The sequence below is a fragment of the Balearica regulorum genome, chromosome 13, assembly GCF_011004875.1.
Source record: "Balearica regulorum gibbericeps isolate bBalReg1 chromosome 13, bBalReg1.pri, whole genome shotgun sequence".
In the NCBI taxonomy this organism is placed as follows: Eukaryota; Metazoa; Chordata; class Aves; order Gruiformes; family Gruidae; genus Balearica; species Balearica regulorum.
The window spans coordinates 1,896,815-1,910,497 of record NC_046196.1 but is presented as its reverse complement, the minus strand read 5'-3'; the positions used below and the strand labels follow the sequence as shown (position 1 = coordinate 1,910,497).

At 65.9% G+C, this 13,683-nt stretch overlaps 1 protein-coding gene across 7 annotated transcripts in view; it reads right to left on the bottom strand.

Annotated features, from left to right (window-relative positions):
* Positions 1 to 2,528: 2,528 nt before the first annotated feature.
* Positions 2,529 to 13,683, bottom strand: part of CBFA2T3 (CBFA2/RUNX1 partner transcriptional co-repressor 3) — a 29,715-nt gene continuing 18,560 nt past the window's right edge. For 4 of the 7 annotated variants that reach the window (XM_075765373.1, XM_075765376.1, XM_075765370.1 and 1 more), the window contains 11 exons: positions 11,492 to 11,638; positions 10,040 to 10,117; positions 8,769 to 9,010; positions 8,299 to 8,388; positions 6,496 to 6,677; positions 6,121 to 6,377; positions 5,923 to 6,008; positions 5,456 to 5,651; positions 5,238 to 5,306; positions 4,819 to 5,009; positions 2,529 to 4,274 (listed from right to left, as the gene is read on the bottom strand). In XM_075765373.1, the coding sequence (XP_075621488.1) occupies positions 3,975 to 4,274; positions 4,819 to 5,009; positions 5,238 to 5,306; positions 5,456 to 5,651; positions 5,923 to 6,008; positions 6,121 to 6,377; positions 6,496 to 6,677; positions 8,299 to 8,388; positions 8,769 to 9,010; positions 10,040 to 10,117; positions 11,492 to 11,638 (1,838 nt within the window). In that variant the 3' untranslated portion in view covers positions 2,529 to 3,974. Of the gene's footprint in view, positions 4,275 to 4,818; positions 5,010 to 5,237; positions 5,307 to 5,455; positions 5,652 to 5,922; positions 6,009 to 6,120; positions 6,378 to 6,495; positions 6,678 to 8,298; positions 8,389 to 8,768; positions 9,011 to 10,039; positions 10,118 to 11,491; positions 11,639 to 13,024; positions 13,190 to 13,683 lie in introns of those variants that run through there. The other 3 variants (XM_075765374.1, XM_075765372.1, XM_075765375.1) reach the window with 3 other exon arrangements.

The following is a 13,683-nucleotide window of genomic DNA, read 5'->3' as shown; positions in this document are numbered from 1 at the left end:
ACATCTTTCACAGGTCAAACATACAGTACACTTAGAGAAAGCGGGAAACAGCAAGGGGGGGACAGCATGCCGAAGGAAAGTCCTACCACGTCATCTCTCTGGGCTGGCCCCCAAAACCCACGCGGTGGGGCAGGGCAGGCTGCCACCGTGCCCACCTGGCCCTGGCGGGGGGCTCTGGTTTCCAGCCCCCCCAGGAGCGCCCATGCCCCAGCATCCCCGTCCCCGGGACTGGCAGGGTGACGCGGGCAGGGCTCAGCCCCGCACGGGACCAGGGGACCGGTGCTGCCCGCGCAGCCGTGAGCGAGCGGGGACGGCGGCACGACACCTCCCTCCCGGGGCCGGGTCATTTGGTGGCACCAGAGGAGCCACCAGGGCTGCCACCGAGGTGGGGACACCCCAGCACAGTGCCTGGCACCTGGGAACAAGGTGGCATCTTGTCCCTGACCTCAAACCCGCTGGGATACAGGGGGACACCCCGAGGAAAAAGGGGGACCCCAGCAGGCCCCGGAGGAGGAGAGCGAGGAGAGGCTGGGGGGGCGTGCGGGGGGCTCCAGCAGGGATGGAGCAAAGCCCAGGCAGGTGTGGGAGCCCTGCTCCGGGGCACCCAGCCTCGCCGGGACCCGGCACTTTGGTTTCAGCTGGGATTTCAGGTTGGGAACGCGAGAAAAGAGCCGGAGAGCCCCTCAACCCGCTGGGCATGGGTCCCCAGTGCCACGCTGGGCGCCGGAGGAGAGCCACGTCTCTCCTGCCACCTCCTCCAGCCCCGTGCCGCAGCCGGCACCCAGCACCCAGCGTCCCGGGCTCTGCCTCCCCGTGGGGACCATGGCCTCGGGCAGGCTGGCCCCACGCCGCCAACACCGTCCCCCCAGCCCCAGCCACGACGGCGGGGAGGAAACCCAAGAAGGGGAGCTGTGGGTGGCCATGGGGACCTGATCCAGCAGACGGCTGTGCCTAGCCACCCCAGCACCCACTGTCCCCGAGCTGGGGTGTCCCTACCCCCCGGTCGGGCTGCACTGGCACCACGCAGCTCATCCATCTGCCATCTCCCGGCTGCCACAAAGCCACCGAAGGACACGGCACGGGGCACGCGTCCCCCTGCACGCCCCAAAACCATTTCCGACCAAAACCCTGCGGAAGCACCCGCCGCTCCGGCCAGCGCCTCCCCGGCCACCACGGCCTGCTCCGTGCCCGGCATCACTCCGGCCCCACGGCCACACCGCCGCTGCCGTCTTCCCCGCATCACTAATTTTTTGGGAAATATGAACTTTAAAGCTGTCGTTCTGGTTTGGACGTCTGCTAGTGCCGCGCCGCCCGTCCCCTCCCTCCCTCGGCTTTTGGTTTCAATGCAAGGTTCTGTAGGGTATTTTTATTATTATTTAGAAAAAGAAAAAAAAAAAAAAAGAAGAAAAAAATTTAAAAAAAAAAAGCAAAACAGAAGGGAGGGGAACAAGAGCAGACTCTGTGGAAATGCTCTCGTCCACGGTTTCCCGGCGAGGCAGAGGTAGAGAGGCAGAGCCCTGGTGCGGAGCAGGGCTGGGGGCACGTGGGGACACGCGGGGACACGCGTGGCGGGAAGGGCAGGGACGGGATGGACACCCGGGAGAGCAGGTGGCCCCACAGCAGGTGCATCTGCAATACTCTTATATATTACCTCTTCTCAGGAAACATAAGAAAAATAGACAATATTACATATGTCACACCATAAATAAAGTGAACAGTCACTCGAGGGGCAGCCGGCAAAGCTTCCAGGCTCAGGGCGCACAGAAACCCCCGGGGGGGTGCACCGAGGTCTCGGGGCGCACAGGAACCCCACGGCGGGGGGGTGCACCGAGGTCTCAGGGTGCACAGGAACCCCACGGCGGGGGGGTGCACCGAGGTCTCAGGGCGCACAGGAACCCCACGGCGGGGGGGTGCACCGAGGTCTCGGGGCGCACAGGAACCCCACGGCGGGGGGGTGCACCGAGGTCTCGGGGTGCACAGGAACCCCACGGCGGGGGGGTGCACCGAGGTCTCAGGGTGCACAGGAACCCCCCAGGGGATGCACCAACATCGGAGGGTGCACAGAACACACCCCCCCCCCCAAAGGGGATGCACCGAGGTCTTGGGGTGCACAAAGCTGCAGCAAGGCTCGGTGCTGGCGGCACGGGGCCGGTAACGTCGCCTCAGGGGTGCCCCGTGCACCCAGCTCTGCTGCAGCGCGGCACGGCACGGCACGGCACGGCACGGCACGACGCGGCACGACACGGTGCAGCGCAGCATGGCACGGCGCAGCACGGCATGACACGGCGCGGCACGGCGCGGCACGGCCATCGCAGGAGGCAACTGCGAAGGCATCGCCGGCAAGCCAGGCCCCTGGGTGACGAGTGACTGGGAACGCAAGCACCCGGCCTCGAGCCCTTCCCTCCTCTTCCTCCCCTACGGAAAACACACAGGATGGTTTTTGCAAATGCGGAAAAACTACAGCTCCTAGCGAGCACACGCCTCCTGTTCGCCTCTGACCGGCCTTGCTCCCCCACGCCACAGCCTCCAGCGGGTTCTCATCATCTTTTATTTGGCAAATGTCTCTTATTATTATCACTATCATCATTATTATTATTATTTGGACCTCTGCAAAACACTATTTACATTCACATTAGCGTACAGCACTCCTGCCCCGCACGGGGCTTCCCTCCTCGGAGCCGGGGGACTTTCCGTATTGCACTCCCGTCCTCTGCGCTTTGTACAATGATGCGAGAAATACAAAATAATCAACATCGTCCTTGGCTGCCTCCTCGGCCAGGAAGGAGGTTGCGCTCGCTTTCCTTTCCTTTCCTTTTTCCTCTTAAAAATCCTTGCAAAATAAATCCGACGCGGGGTGTGGGAGCAGCCCGGCAGCGGGGGGCTGGGGGGGGTTCTGGCCGCAGGCAGCTCCCGACGGCTTCAGGAAGGGAGAAAACCAAAATCTGTCTTTTTAATCTCTTTTTTTTTTTTTTAATTCTCTTTTTTCCCAGGGCGGCGGCGGGCAGAGGTAGAGATGTGCCGGCTCCGGCTGCGCCCACCCAGGCGGTTCTCAGCCACCATCGCCCCCTCCCATGCCTCGGGGGCTTGCTTTTCTTTTTTTTTAAAAAAAAACACTTTTTTTTTTTTTTTTGCTTTTTTTTAATAGAAACTCTTTGAAGCCCCGGGGGCGCATCCGTCCATCCTTGCAGGGAGGGGAAGGAAGCGACAACAGAACGAAACGAACTTTGGCAGTGGAGAGACGTTTGGATCTTCCTTGGTTTTGGATTTCCTTTGGAGCAGAGGTGAGTCTGGTCTGTTCTTGGCTAGCTAGCAAGGTAGTTACAGGTGAGCGTCCGTCACGCGGCTTGACTTGGCGTCGTCTGGTTTTTGGATTTTTCTTTTTTTTTTTTTCTTTTTTTTCCTTTTTTACAATTTCTTACTTAAAGCCAAAGAGTCCGACGTTTTCTTTTTTATTTTCTTTATTTTTTTTACAAAAAAAAAAAAAAAAAGAAAAAAGAAAAAAAAAAAAAGGAAGAGAGAGAGACGAAGAGAAGAAGTTTCTTTCCTCCTGCAAGCGAGCCCCTCAGCAGCGCCGATGCGGGCCGGGGCCGGGCCAGCCTTTCCCCACATCGTGCATGGCGAGGCTGCAGCAAAATCCCTCATCCGGAAAGAAAAAAGGAAAAAAAAGCCCAAACAACAACAACAACAAAAAAAAAACCCAACAAAAAAAAAACCCTGAACCACAATCCCCCAACTGATAGAAAACCAACCAAAAAAAGCCAAAACAAAGACCGAAGAGAGAACAGAGAAGACCGGTATTTGCCTTAACTCCACTTAAAGCCCAGTTTGAGGATCCGTGAGGATTATTTGTGAGAGCTAGAGAGGTCGTTTCGGAGGTCACACGAGTCAGGTAGCTGAGGAAATTGCATCGAGTGCAGTCCGTGTCTTTCGGAGAGCGGTGGCAGCAGCGGCGGCGGCGGCAGTCCGAGGGCGGCTCAGCGGGACGTGCTCTCCAGCGGAGCCGGGGTAGCCGGCGTGCCGGCGCGGGAAGCGGCCGCCGAGCCCGTCTCGCTGGGGCTGCTGGCGATGGTGGCCACCCCGTCGGGCTGCCCTGGACCCGGCGGCAGCCCCACGCCGGCGGTGGGGGCGGCGGGGGCCGGCAGCCCTTGCAGAGTCTGCCCGCAGACGTGGTGGTGTTTCTCCCAATCCTTGTGCTGGCAGAAGGAGCCGCAGTAGCGGGCGGTGTTGCAGCCGCTGCAGGTCTCGCTCGCTTTGCGCCCGCAGTTCCAGCAGCTCTGCGGGGATGCGAAGCCAAACCTCAGCCCCGGATTGTGCACCCCATCCTGAAGCAATGCACCCCCATCCTGGATCACGTGTTCCTATCCCGCACCGTGCTCCCCCACCCTGGACCGTGCACATCATCCCGGACCGTGCACATCATCATCCCGGACCATGCACATCATCCCGGACCATGCACATCCCCATCCCGGACCATGCACATCACCATCCCGGACCATGCACATCATCCCGGACCATGCACATCATCCCGGACCATGCACATCCCCATCCCGGACCATGCACATCCCCATCCCGGACCATGCACATCATCCCGGACCACACGTCCCCATCCCAGACCATGCACCCCATCCCCAACTGGGTGCAAGAAACCCCCTCTTCTTCACATCCCGCGGCATTGCCGCAGCCCCCCAGTACCCACGCTCGCATGCGCAGACGCTGCAAATTGATTGCGAAAGGAGCGGGTCCCAAACGCCCGTGCTGCCACTGACCCCGTCATCGTCCGTCATCCCCCCGCCCCGGCTCGCTCCTGCCGGCCCCCACCTCGCTGGAGTCCTCCTGCTGATTGATGACGGTCAGGGCATCCTCCGAAGCCTGGCGCTTGGCCTCGGCCAGGGCTCGCTCCATCTTGGCTCGCTCCGTCGTGATCAGCTCGTGGGCTTTCCGCTCGGCATCCGACACGGCCTTCTGCAGCTCGGACATGGCCTGACGCTTCACCTCGTTCACAGCTTCTTCTGGAAGGAAGGCGGCCGAGCGTGGTACAGGGTGTGCCGGCACCGCGTGTCGTCCCCCCCCCCACGCAGCAGCAGCACGGGAGGGCTGCGAGCATCCACCCCGCGCCGCAAACCCACCCCGACACCCTCCAGCTCTGCCGGCACCCTAACGCAGCGTGGGGAGGGGCTGGGGCAGAGACCCTGCCGGCTCAGCACACCGATGGGCGCCGGTACCCATCCTGCGCTTACCAGCCTTCCTCCAAATCTCCTCCGGCATGTACCCAGAGAGGGGCCGCGGCGTGAACTCCCGGTGAGCGTCTGCGAAGGAGAAGGGGTGACACGGTTAGGAGGAGCCGTCCTCTTCGAACCCACCGCCGGTGATGCCGGACTCCCGGGGGAACAGCCCGGGCACCCCGGAGAGGGGCACAGCCCCCCCGAACGCACCCCGCGGCCCCGGGGGTCAATACCTAACTGGGGTGCCTCGGAGGCGGAGGAGCTGTTGTGGGGGCGGGCGGAGGGGGGGCTGCCTTTCTTCATGTCCTCGGCGTCGCTGTAGCGCCGGATCCAGTGGTTGAGCTCCTCACGGTCAGCCTCCTGGCACCGCCGCAGCACCGTCAGCGACCGGCGCGTCTTCTCCACCATGTCCATGATACAGTTCAGCAGCTGCGGGGGGGGGTAAATGTCAGGGTGGGGGGGGGCCTCTGCTGCAAGCACCTGGGGGACTGCTGGGGGTGGCCGGTGCTGGGGGGCTGGGGGGGGGGGATTCGGGCTACGCCGGGCTGTGCCAGGGCCGGTGTGCCGCGCCGGCTGCGGGGAGCAGAAGAGAGAAAAGCCCTGGGGGGGACCCGCTGGGGATGGAGGGCAAAGCGGGGGTGAGGCAAAGCACGCACGCCAGCCCCACGGGACGGCTGGGGTGGGGGGGCTCACTACGTACGTTGTTGAGGTGTTTCCACTCCTCCGCCCACTCCCGGTCGGTGAGCCGGTGGTCGATCACCTCCTCCTGCCGCGTCCCGTGCGTCGCTGCAAGGCAAGCACGGGGCAGGGGTCAGCGCCCCGCAGCACCCCTCCGCCTGGGGGTGGGCTCCCCTGCTCCCCCCTCCCGGCCACGGCGCGTGGGGATGCCACCGCTCACCGGCGGGCCGCTGGCGCTCGCGGAGCTCCCGGGGGTCGGGGTGGCGGTAGGCGTCGCGGTAGTGGTGTGCCATGGCCATGTCCTCCAGGCGGTAGTGCTGGGGCAGGGGGGGGGCGGCGGGGGGGTGCCCCAGCCCGTTGGGCGGGTGGCTCAGCCCGTTGCTGGGGCTGTAGCGCTGCGCTGGGCTCATGGTGCACGGCCGCTTGCTGAGGTGCTCGGGGTGCAGAGGGTCTCGGTCCAAACCGTTCTCTTTGGTCCTGGGTGGAGGAGAGGAGGTCGGTCCCTGCCGCGCACCGGCACCCGCCGCCCCGGGTGGGGCGGCAGGGATGTGTCTCCAAAAAACTACCCCACGTGCTGCCCCCCTTGGTCTCACACCTGTCTGGCGTCCTCCTCTTGCCGCTCTCGCCCACCTCCAGGAGCAGCTCGGAGGAGTCGATGGGCGAGGAGGCGTTGGCGTCCAGCAGCAGCTGCTCGTGCTGGGCCAGGTACTGGGCCGGGGTCTGCTTGGCCATACGGGCGCAGTGCAGCAGCTCCCGCTGCAGCAGCGGCAGGTTGGCCTGCGAGGGGAGCGACACTCCAGTCCATGGCCCTGCAGACCACCCCCCCTCCCACAGCACCCAGCCCCTCAGAGCCCCCCGCAGAGCCCGGCCGCCGGAGCGCAGCCCCCCCCCCCGCCGTGGGGCATGCCTTTGCCCCCAGCCTGCCGCGGGCGGGAGGTGCGGGGCACGCAGCAGCCTTCCCTTCGGGGTGCTGCTCACCATCCCTTCGGGGTCCTGTTCACCATCCCCGGGGGGACGTCCTTGGGACCCCACTCACCGCAGCGTGCCCAGGCTAGCTGGACTGCCGGGGGGGTGGGGGGAGACACCGGTGGCACCCCACAGGGTTCAGCCACGTGCTGGCGTGGGCACAGCCTTAACCAAGCCCTCCTGCCCCCCGGCAGGGTTTGCAGAGCATCATCCCCCGGCCAGGTCGGCCACCTCTGCCACCCTGTCCCTCACCCTGGGGACCCGAGCCCCCAGCCCGGGGACCCCCCAGCCCATCCGGCACCCGTGGGGCACAAGGACCGGCCGCGAACCGCCGCCCCCTCCCCAGCACCGCGGCCCCTAGGAACACGCAGAGCAGTAAGAATTGAGCAGCAGAACCCCCTCTCTGCCCGGGCGCTCTGGCTGCCAGCGCCGGTTTTCTCTTCAGGCGGCTGATCCGCAGCCAAATCCCCATCTGTCAGACACATTCGCCGGAGATGCGCACTGCGGCGAGCGGGGCCGGACCCTCCCCTTCCCCGGCCGGTGGGGAACAACCCCGTAAAAACAAGCAAGCCCCCAAGTCTGGGAAGCACGCCGAGCCCGGCTGGTTACAGTTAGGGTAATGAGAAACATCTGGAGCCGGCGGTGGGAACAGCTGGGAGCGGGGTGCCAGGGCGGCCGGCAGAGCCGCCACACGCTTGGCGACGGGACAGCAGGGACGGCTCCCAGCCCGCCCCGAGCCACGGGGCCACCGGCACCCACCGGGACCCCACGAGCCACGTGGCCCGGGATGCACCGTCCCCCCGCAAACCCGGGCAGGAGGGTGAGGGGGCTCTGCCGTCTGTGTTCCCCCCGCCCCGCTCAGCCGTGCCCTTTTCGGCTCTGCCTTCCCCTGCCAGGAGCAAACCGCTCCGGCAGCTTTGCAGGCAGATTCCTGTGGCGAGCACGGACCTCGGCTCCAGGGGGGCCGGGGATGCAGAAGTGGAAAAGGGGCTTTTTTTGCGTTTTTTTTTTTTGTTATTCCTCTGCTAACGAGGGTCAGGCAGCGCTGGGGTTGAACATCTGCCGGCAGCGCCGGCACTGCCAGGCGTGCCAGCGGTCAGTGAATCCCTCCGGAGTGGGGTGACAGTGCAGAGTCAGCACGAAATTAAAAAGCAAATAAAAAAAAGGGGGATTTTTAATGAATCGCAGATGGTTACCGCTGGACCGAACCCCTCTCTTTATTGCAAACAGCCCCGGCCTCGTGTGACTCCACACGTGCAAGGAGCTGGGCGTGCGGGGGACACACACGCATGCCGGGGGGGGGGACGACGACGTGGGCAGCCCCACAGGCAGCTGCCAGCCCCGACCCCAAAGCCACCCCCCGAATCCCCTTTTGCCGGCGATGCCGACGCTAATCCCGACATCCCCGCGGCGCCCGGGCTGGGGCACCCACCTTGAGGAAGGGGATGACGAAGGGTCGCAGCGGGAAGTTGGTGGCCTCTTGGAGCTTGGCGTGAAACTCCTCGATGGTGAGCGTGGAGTTCTGCAGGGACAGCCCGGGCTCAGCACCACCGGCCCATGGCCCCTGCCTTCCCCCGCACCCTGGGGGGAAGCTTTGCTGTTTCCTCCCCCCCCCAGTTTCTTCCTTTCTCTGCCACGCTCGAGGGAAACCCACGCTCGAGGGAAAGCCGTGCTCAAGGCTTGGCTGGCAATGCCAGCACAGGGCCCCGTCCCTGCACCACGCTGCGCAAATCCCAGGAGGTGCCAGAAAACCAGCCCCCATTTTTCCAGGATTTAGGTCAATCCAGCCCCAACAGGACCCTCTTTTTTTCCCATTTAGCAGCATCTCCATCCCAAAAGGAGAACACGGGATCCCCAGACACGGTATCACCCCGCCAGCCCCCCCGCGCTCGGCAGACGTACCACGAGCCCCAGGACGAGGGTGCGCACCCGCTCCCCGATCTCGGGGGAGATGTCGTTGCCAAACTGCTGCAGCGTGGTGAGAAAGCGCTTGAGCTTGGAGAGCTGGCGGGCGCCGCAGGCCGGTGGGAGCTGGTGGGTGGAGAGGGAGGCGGTGGAGGAGGTGGCCGGCCCGTTGCTGAACCCGTTGGGGGTGGACGGGGCCCCATTGATGGCGGTCGGCGAGTGGCTGCTCCCGTTCATCACTGCGAGGAGAGAGGGGACGGGAGGTCAGAGCGGGCGGCTGCACCCTGGCACCGCAGGGACAAGGCTGGGATGGGGGGACTGGAGCATCCTGCCAGGTACCGCGGGGCCGACGTCCCCCCGGGAGGCTTTGGGATGCTGCTGCATCCCTGGGGCCGCGTCCTGGGCCGGTTCCCAGCACTGCAGGAGGCAAACGTGGGCTGCGGGGAGGGATGGGATGCAGTGCACGCCCCACCGCAGCGAGGGCCTGATCCTGCTCCTCAACGTTCAAGGCAGCCAAGAGAAGGAGCTCCATCCTGCCCCTCTGGGAGCTGCTCAGCACCCCCCCAGGGAGAAGCCACGAGCTGTTTTCCACGGAGCCCAGCCTGGCTTGCACCACACCAGCGCCTCTGGCCCTGCCGCCCAGGCGGGGAGGACGGGAGCTGCCCGGAGCCCCCGGCACCAGGGGACCCTGGGGGGGACATCTGGGGGTGCAACCGGCAGCGCGCTGAGTCCCTCGCTCCCGCGCCAGCCCTCTGCGCATACCGCTCGAGTGCGGGGACCTTTCCGCGGCCGGCACAGGCGACGGCACGTGTCACCCCGGCACCCGACCACGCGCCGCTCTGCGGCACCCGGGCATGCACCGCGCCTCTCCCCGCGGTGCGCCGGGCACCTGGCTCCTGGGATCGCACTAACCTTGCGGTGCCTGCGCCGCCCTGCCTGCCCTGCCTGCTCCCGCTCGCTCTACGGCCGGGCAGTATCAGCCACCCGCTAAAGAGGTGCCGAAAATAACCCGGCGGCCACAACTGCTTTTATTCCCACGACAGGTGCGTTACTAAGTTAGACGCCACACATGTCCCTCGGCCGGGCCGGGGACGGGGTTCGCATCCCCGTGACCCGCCGGGGCAGGGAGAGGGGCTGGCACGGGGGAGAGCACCCTGCCCGAGCCCCCCGCGGCGGCACCGTGCCCCCCGCGGGACCCTGCGCCTCCCGGGGGGGATTGCGGCTGCAGCTCGGGTCTCTCATGAGAGCGGATGCTTCATTTTACTTACAAAGACAGACCATCGACCATTTCAAGCAACCATGAAAACGGCCGCGAGGCAGAAACGTCGGAGGGCCAGCGTCTCGATCTGCAAGCAAAATAAAACACGCTATGATGAGAGAGCAGAGGGGGCAGCTCTCGGCCGGGGGTCCCTGCAGGCAATGCTCCTCGACGGCGGGCACGGCGGGGGTACGCGTGCCGTGGGCGAAGCCGCCCGGACCCAGGCGTGCCGGGGATGGAGCTGAGTCCCTGCATCCCGCCGAAGCCAGAGGGAGGGCTCGGGGGATGCTCGGCTGCCTAACACAGTCCTCGCGTTTTGGGAGGCACAGCCCCAGCGCAACATTTCCCCGAGAACGAGAACAACCGAAACGCCGTCACGCTGCGGGCCGAGCCACGGCGGAGAGGCTGCCCCTGCGTCCCACGCCGAGCCGAGCCCAGGGCCCCGCATCCGCCACAGGGCTCGGATTCAAAAGCAAAACCCCTGAGAGCGCAACCGAGCACGAGCCGATTTCTAATTAGAGAGCATCTTGCCGGGAGGGCGGCAGGGCCATGGGGGCGAGCAGCGGCTCAGCAGGGTGTTTTGGGGGTGTTTTCTCCCCCACCGGGGTTTCTAAGCGAGAAGCAGCTACGAGCAAACCCCCTGCACGCGCGTGTGCCCGGGGTGCATCTCAGCGGAGCTGGGGCAACCGCTGGGTACGGCCACCGCTGCTCCTGCCAGGGGACCAGCCTCAGCCCCTGCGCACCCGGATCCTGCGCCGTGCGTGTCTGGTCCGGCCGTGCGCCGGGATGGTGACACCAGCGCAGGGACCGATCCCCGGTGCAAGCCCTGCGGGCGTGCAGTGAGCCCACGGACCACCGGTGCAGCCAACACCTCGGGGCTCCCCAAGTTACACGATGCTACAGACTGAGGACTCAGATCTCGAGTCCCCACCGAGTCCCCTGATGCCACCACGCTGCGACCTGGGCAGGGCAAGGACATCCCTGCCACCGCAGCTGGCCGTGACGCTCCCCTGTCACCGCCGGGTGCCACACGTGGACGGGCAGGCGGGTCCCCACGTGTCCGGGCCCCGCGACGGGGCCAGCTCCGATCCGCGGGGACTCCCTCAGGTCGCTGCATCCTCCGGCTGGCTCTCTGCAGAAGAGAGCGCGTGGGGCCACGCGCTGCTCTGCGCCATCGTTCGGAGACCAGGACGTCCCTGTCCCCAAACACCTCGCGGGGCGACGGGCAGTGCCATCGTGCTCCCCACGGGCACACGCACGACCTGGGGCTCGGGGTGCGCAGCCCAAAGCCCTTCTCCACCGCAAGGACCAGTAATGCCACCCCACGGTGCGGCCAGCGCCGCGCAGGGGTCTGAGGACACTGCTGGTCCCCCACGCAGCGTGTGACCCGGAGGCGAAGGGAGCCGAGCAGCCTCCCTGCCTGCCATCCCACCTCCACCCCCGCCGGCAGCCCGGTACTCACTGGTGTTTGGCGTGAAGGAGGGGTGGCGTGTGGCTCCCTGCGTGATGGCCGGCGGCGGCGGAGGCATGCTGGGCGGCGTGGACCTGGACTGCGTCTTCACGTCGGCCGGCGAGTCGGGCATGGTGGCAGCCCGCGTCTCCGCGTTATCTGCGGGGAGAAGGCACGGGGCGGTGAGCGGGGTGCGCGCTTCCCCTCCGAACGGGGGTCGGGTCAGGGGCAGAGGGGACCCTCGGGGACCTCACGCTGGCCTGGGCATCTCCGCTCCCCGGTGCAGGGTGGCAGAATTCGGGCAGCAGGGACGGTGCCCGGTGCCCTGTGTGCCTGCAGGACGGTGGGGACCATGCCCTGCGCCCGGCGTGGATGCGGGGTGGTGGGGACAGGGCAGGGAACCGCTCTGCCCCTGCAGCACCAGCTCCGTCCCACGCACGGGGCACAGCCTGGCCCAGCACAATAACAGCGTGTGTGTCCCTGCAAAGCCATCGCTGTCCCATCCCGGCGCCCTCCTGCCAGCGGTTACCTGCCCACATCCCAGGAATCCTCGGCTGCCCGCTAACCCCTCGCTGGCCCTGGCAGCTACGTGCAGGGCTGCCGTAATCCCAGGCAGGGGTTACGCCCAGGCAGTAAATCACGGGTTCATTACGGCCGGTGCTCGGTGGCAGCGGTGACGGCAGGACCCGTGCACCCGCCGGTGGCTGTCCTGCCGTGGCCCCGGGGAGCCCCGCAAGGCGCCGGATCCTGCAAACCCGGGAGTGCGGGGTTCCCCCCAGGCATCGCCGCCTCCCTCCCACCGCCCTGCGCTCACAACCCCAAATAACACCCGGCAGCGGCATCCCCGGGGGAAGTGTGCCACCACCGTCCCCTCCGGACAGCGGCAGCAGCACCACGGCCCCGGTGCAAGGTTTCGGCCCCACGGCTGCCGCGCTGGGCAGTGACGGGTGGCGGCAAGTGCGGGCAGCTGCGATGGTCCATCAGTGCGCCCGAGCCCACGCCGCTGCCGCCGGCCCCAGCCAAAGAAGGAAGCGGCCGCTGTGGCTGCTCCCCGGCCCCGGGGTCCCCGCTGCGCCCCGGCACGCTCCCTGCCAGGCACGGCTGATAAACGCTAATCTAATATGCATGCTTAATCCGCTGCAACTGTTGTGAGATTAATTGAACCCTGCAAGAGCACATTGTCCGGGCTAAATAAAACCGGGGCCTCATCCCGAGCAAGATGCTATCAGGGCTTGTGCCGCAGCCGACGCCGTGCGCAGAGGACCAGGAGGTGGGAGCCGACGGCAAGGGCCAAACTCCCAGGTGGTCACCACCGTGGTCCCACAGCATCCTCCCGGATGGCTCCGGCACCACGGGAGCATCCCCATGCCGGGGGTTGGAGCATCCCAGGGTGCACCGTAATCCTGCAGATGCCGGGATGTGCATGCTCATGCTCCGGTTTCCCTTTCCTTGCCCCCTTCTCCCACTCCAGTCTCAGAGAAAACCCCAAGACCAAGCAGCATCCCTCCCCATCCTGCCAAAATAACCGTATGTTTTGAAAAACACCTTTTATTTTCCTTTTCATGGACATGTCCCTCTCCGGGCAAGGCTTGTCCAGCCTTCCAGGCTTCCCCCGTCAATCAGCGGAGCAGGATCCAGCCCCGACAGCAGAGGACGAGCCGTGAGCGTGCACAGAGCGTGACCCAGACTGGCCGGCTGCATCCGCGCAGCCGCAGCGCCTCGATGCGCCGGGTCCCCACACGATCCCCCCCGCGCTTGGCGTCCCCCGGGCACTGCCCGCCACCCAGCTTGGCAAAGCACGACCTGCCTTGCCTCTGCCTGCGGCAGGCAGGGCCAGCACCTCCCCGTGACGCAGGGCTCTGCGTGGGCACCGTTGCCATCCCCTCGCCCTCCTCGGCCCCTCCAAGCCCATGGTTTGCACCGCGGGGCGCTGGCTGGCATTGCACGCTGAGCACGGCGGAGCGAGGCGTTGCAACACGCTTTCCACGTCCGCAGCGCTGCAACTGCCCCTGTGCTCGGCCCGAGGCCCCGGCTCTCCACTCCACAGCCGCTGGGCGTGGGGACAAACCACAGCAGCTTGGGGACAGCGTGGCAGCTTGCCTGGGTAAGTGCACCTGCACCAGCTGCCTGCACGGCTCCCAGCACAGAGGGGCTGCGCCGGCGCGGCTGGCTCTGCCGCTGCTTGCAGGGAGGGAGGAGGCTGC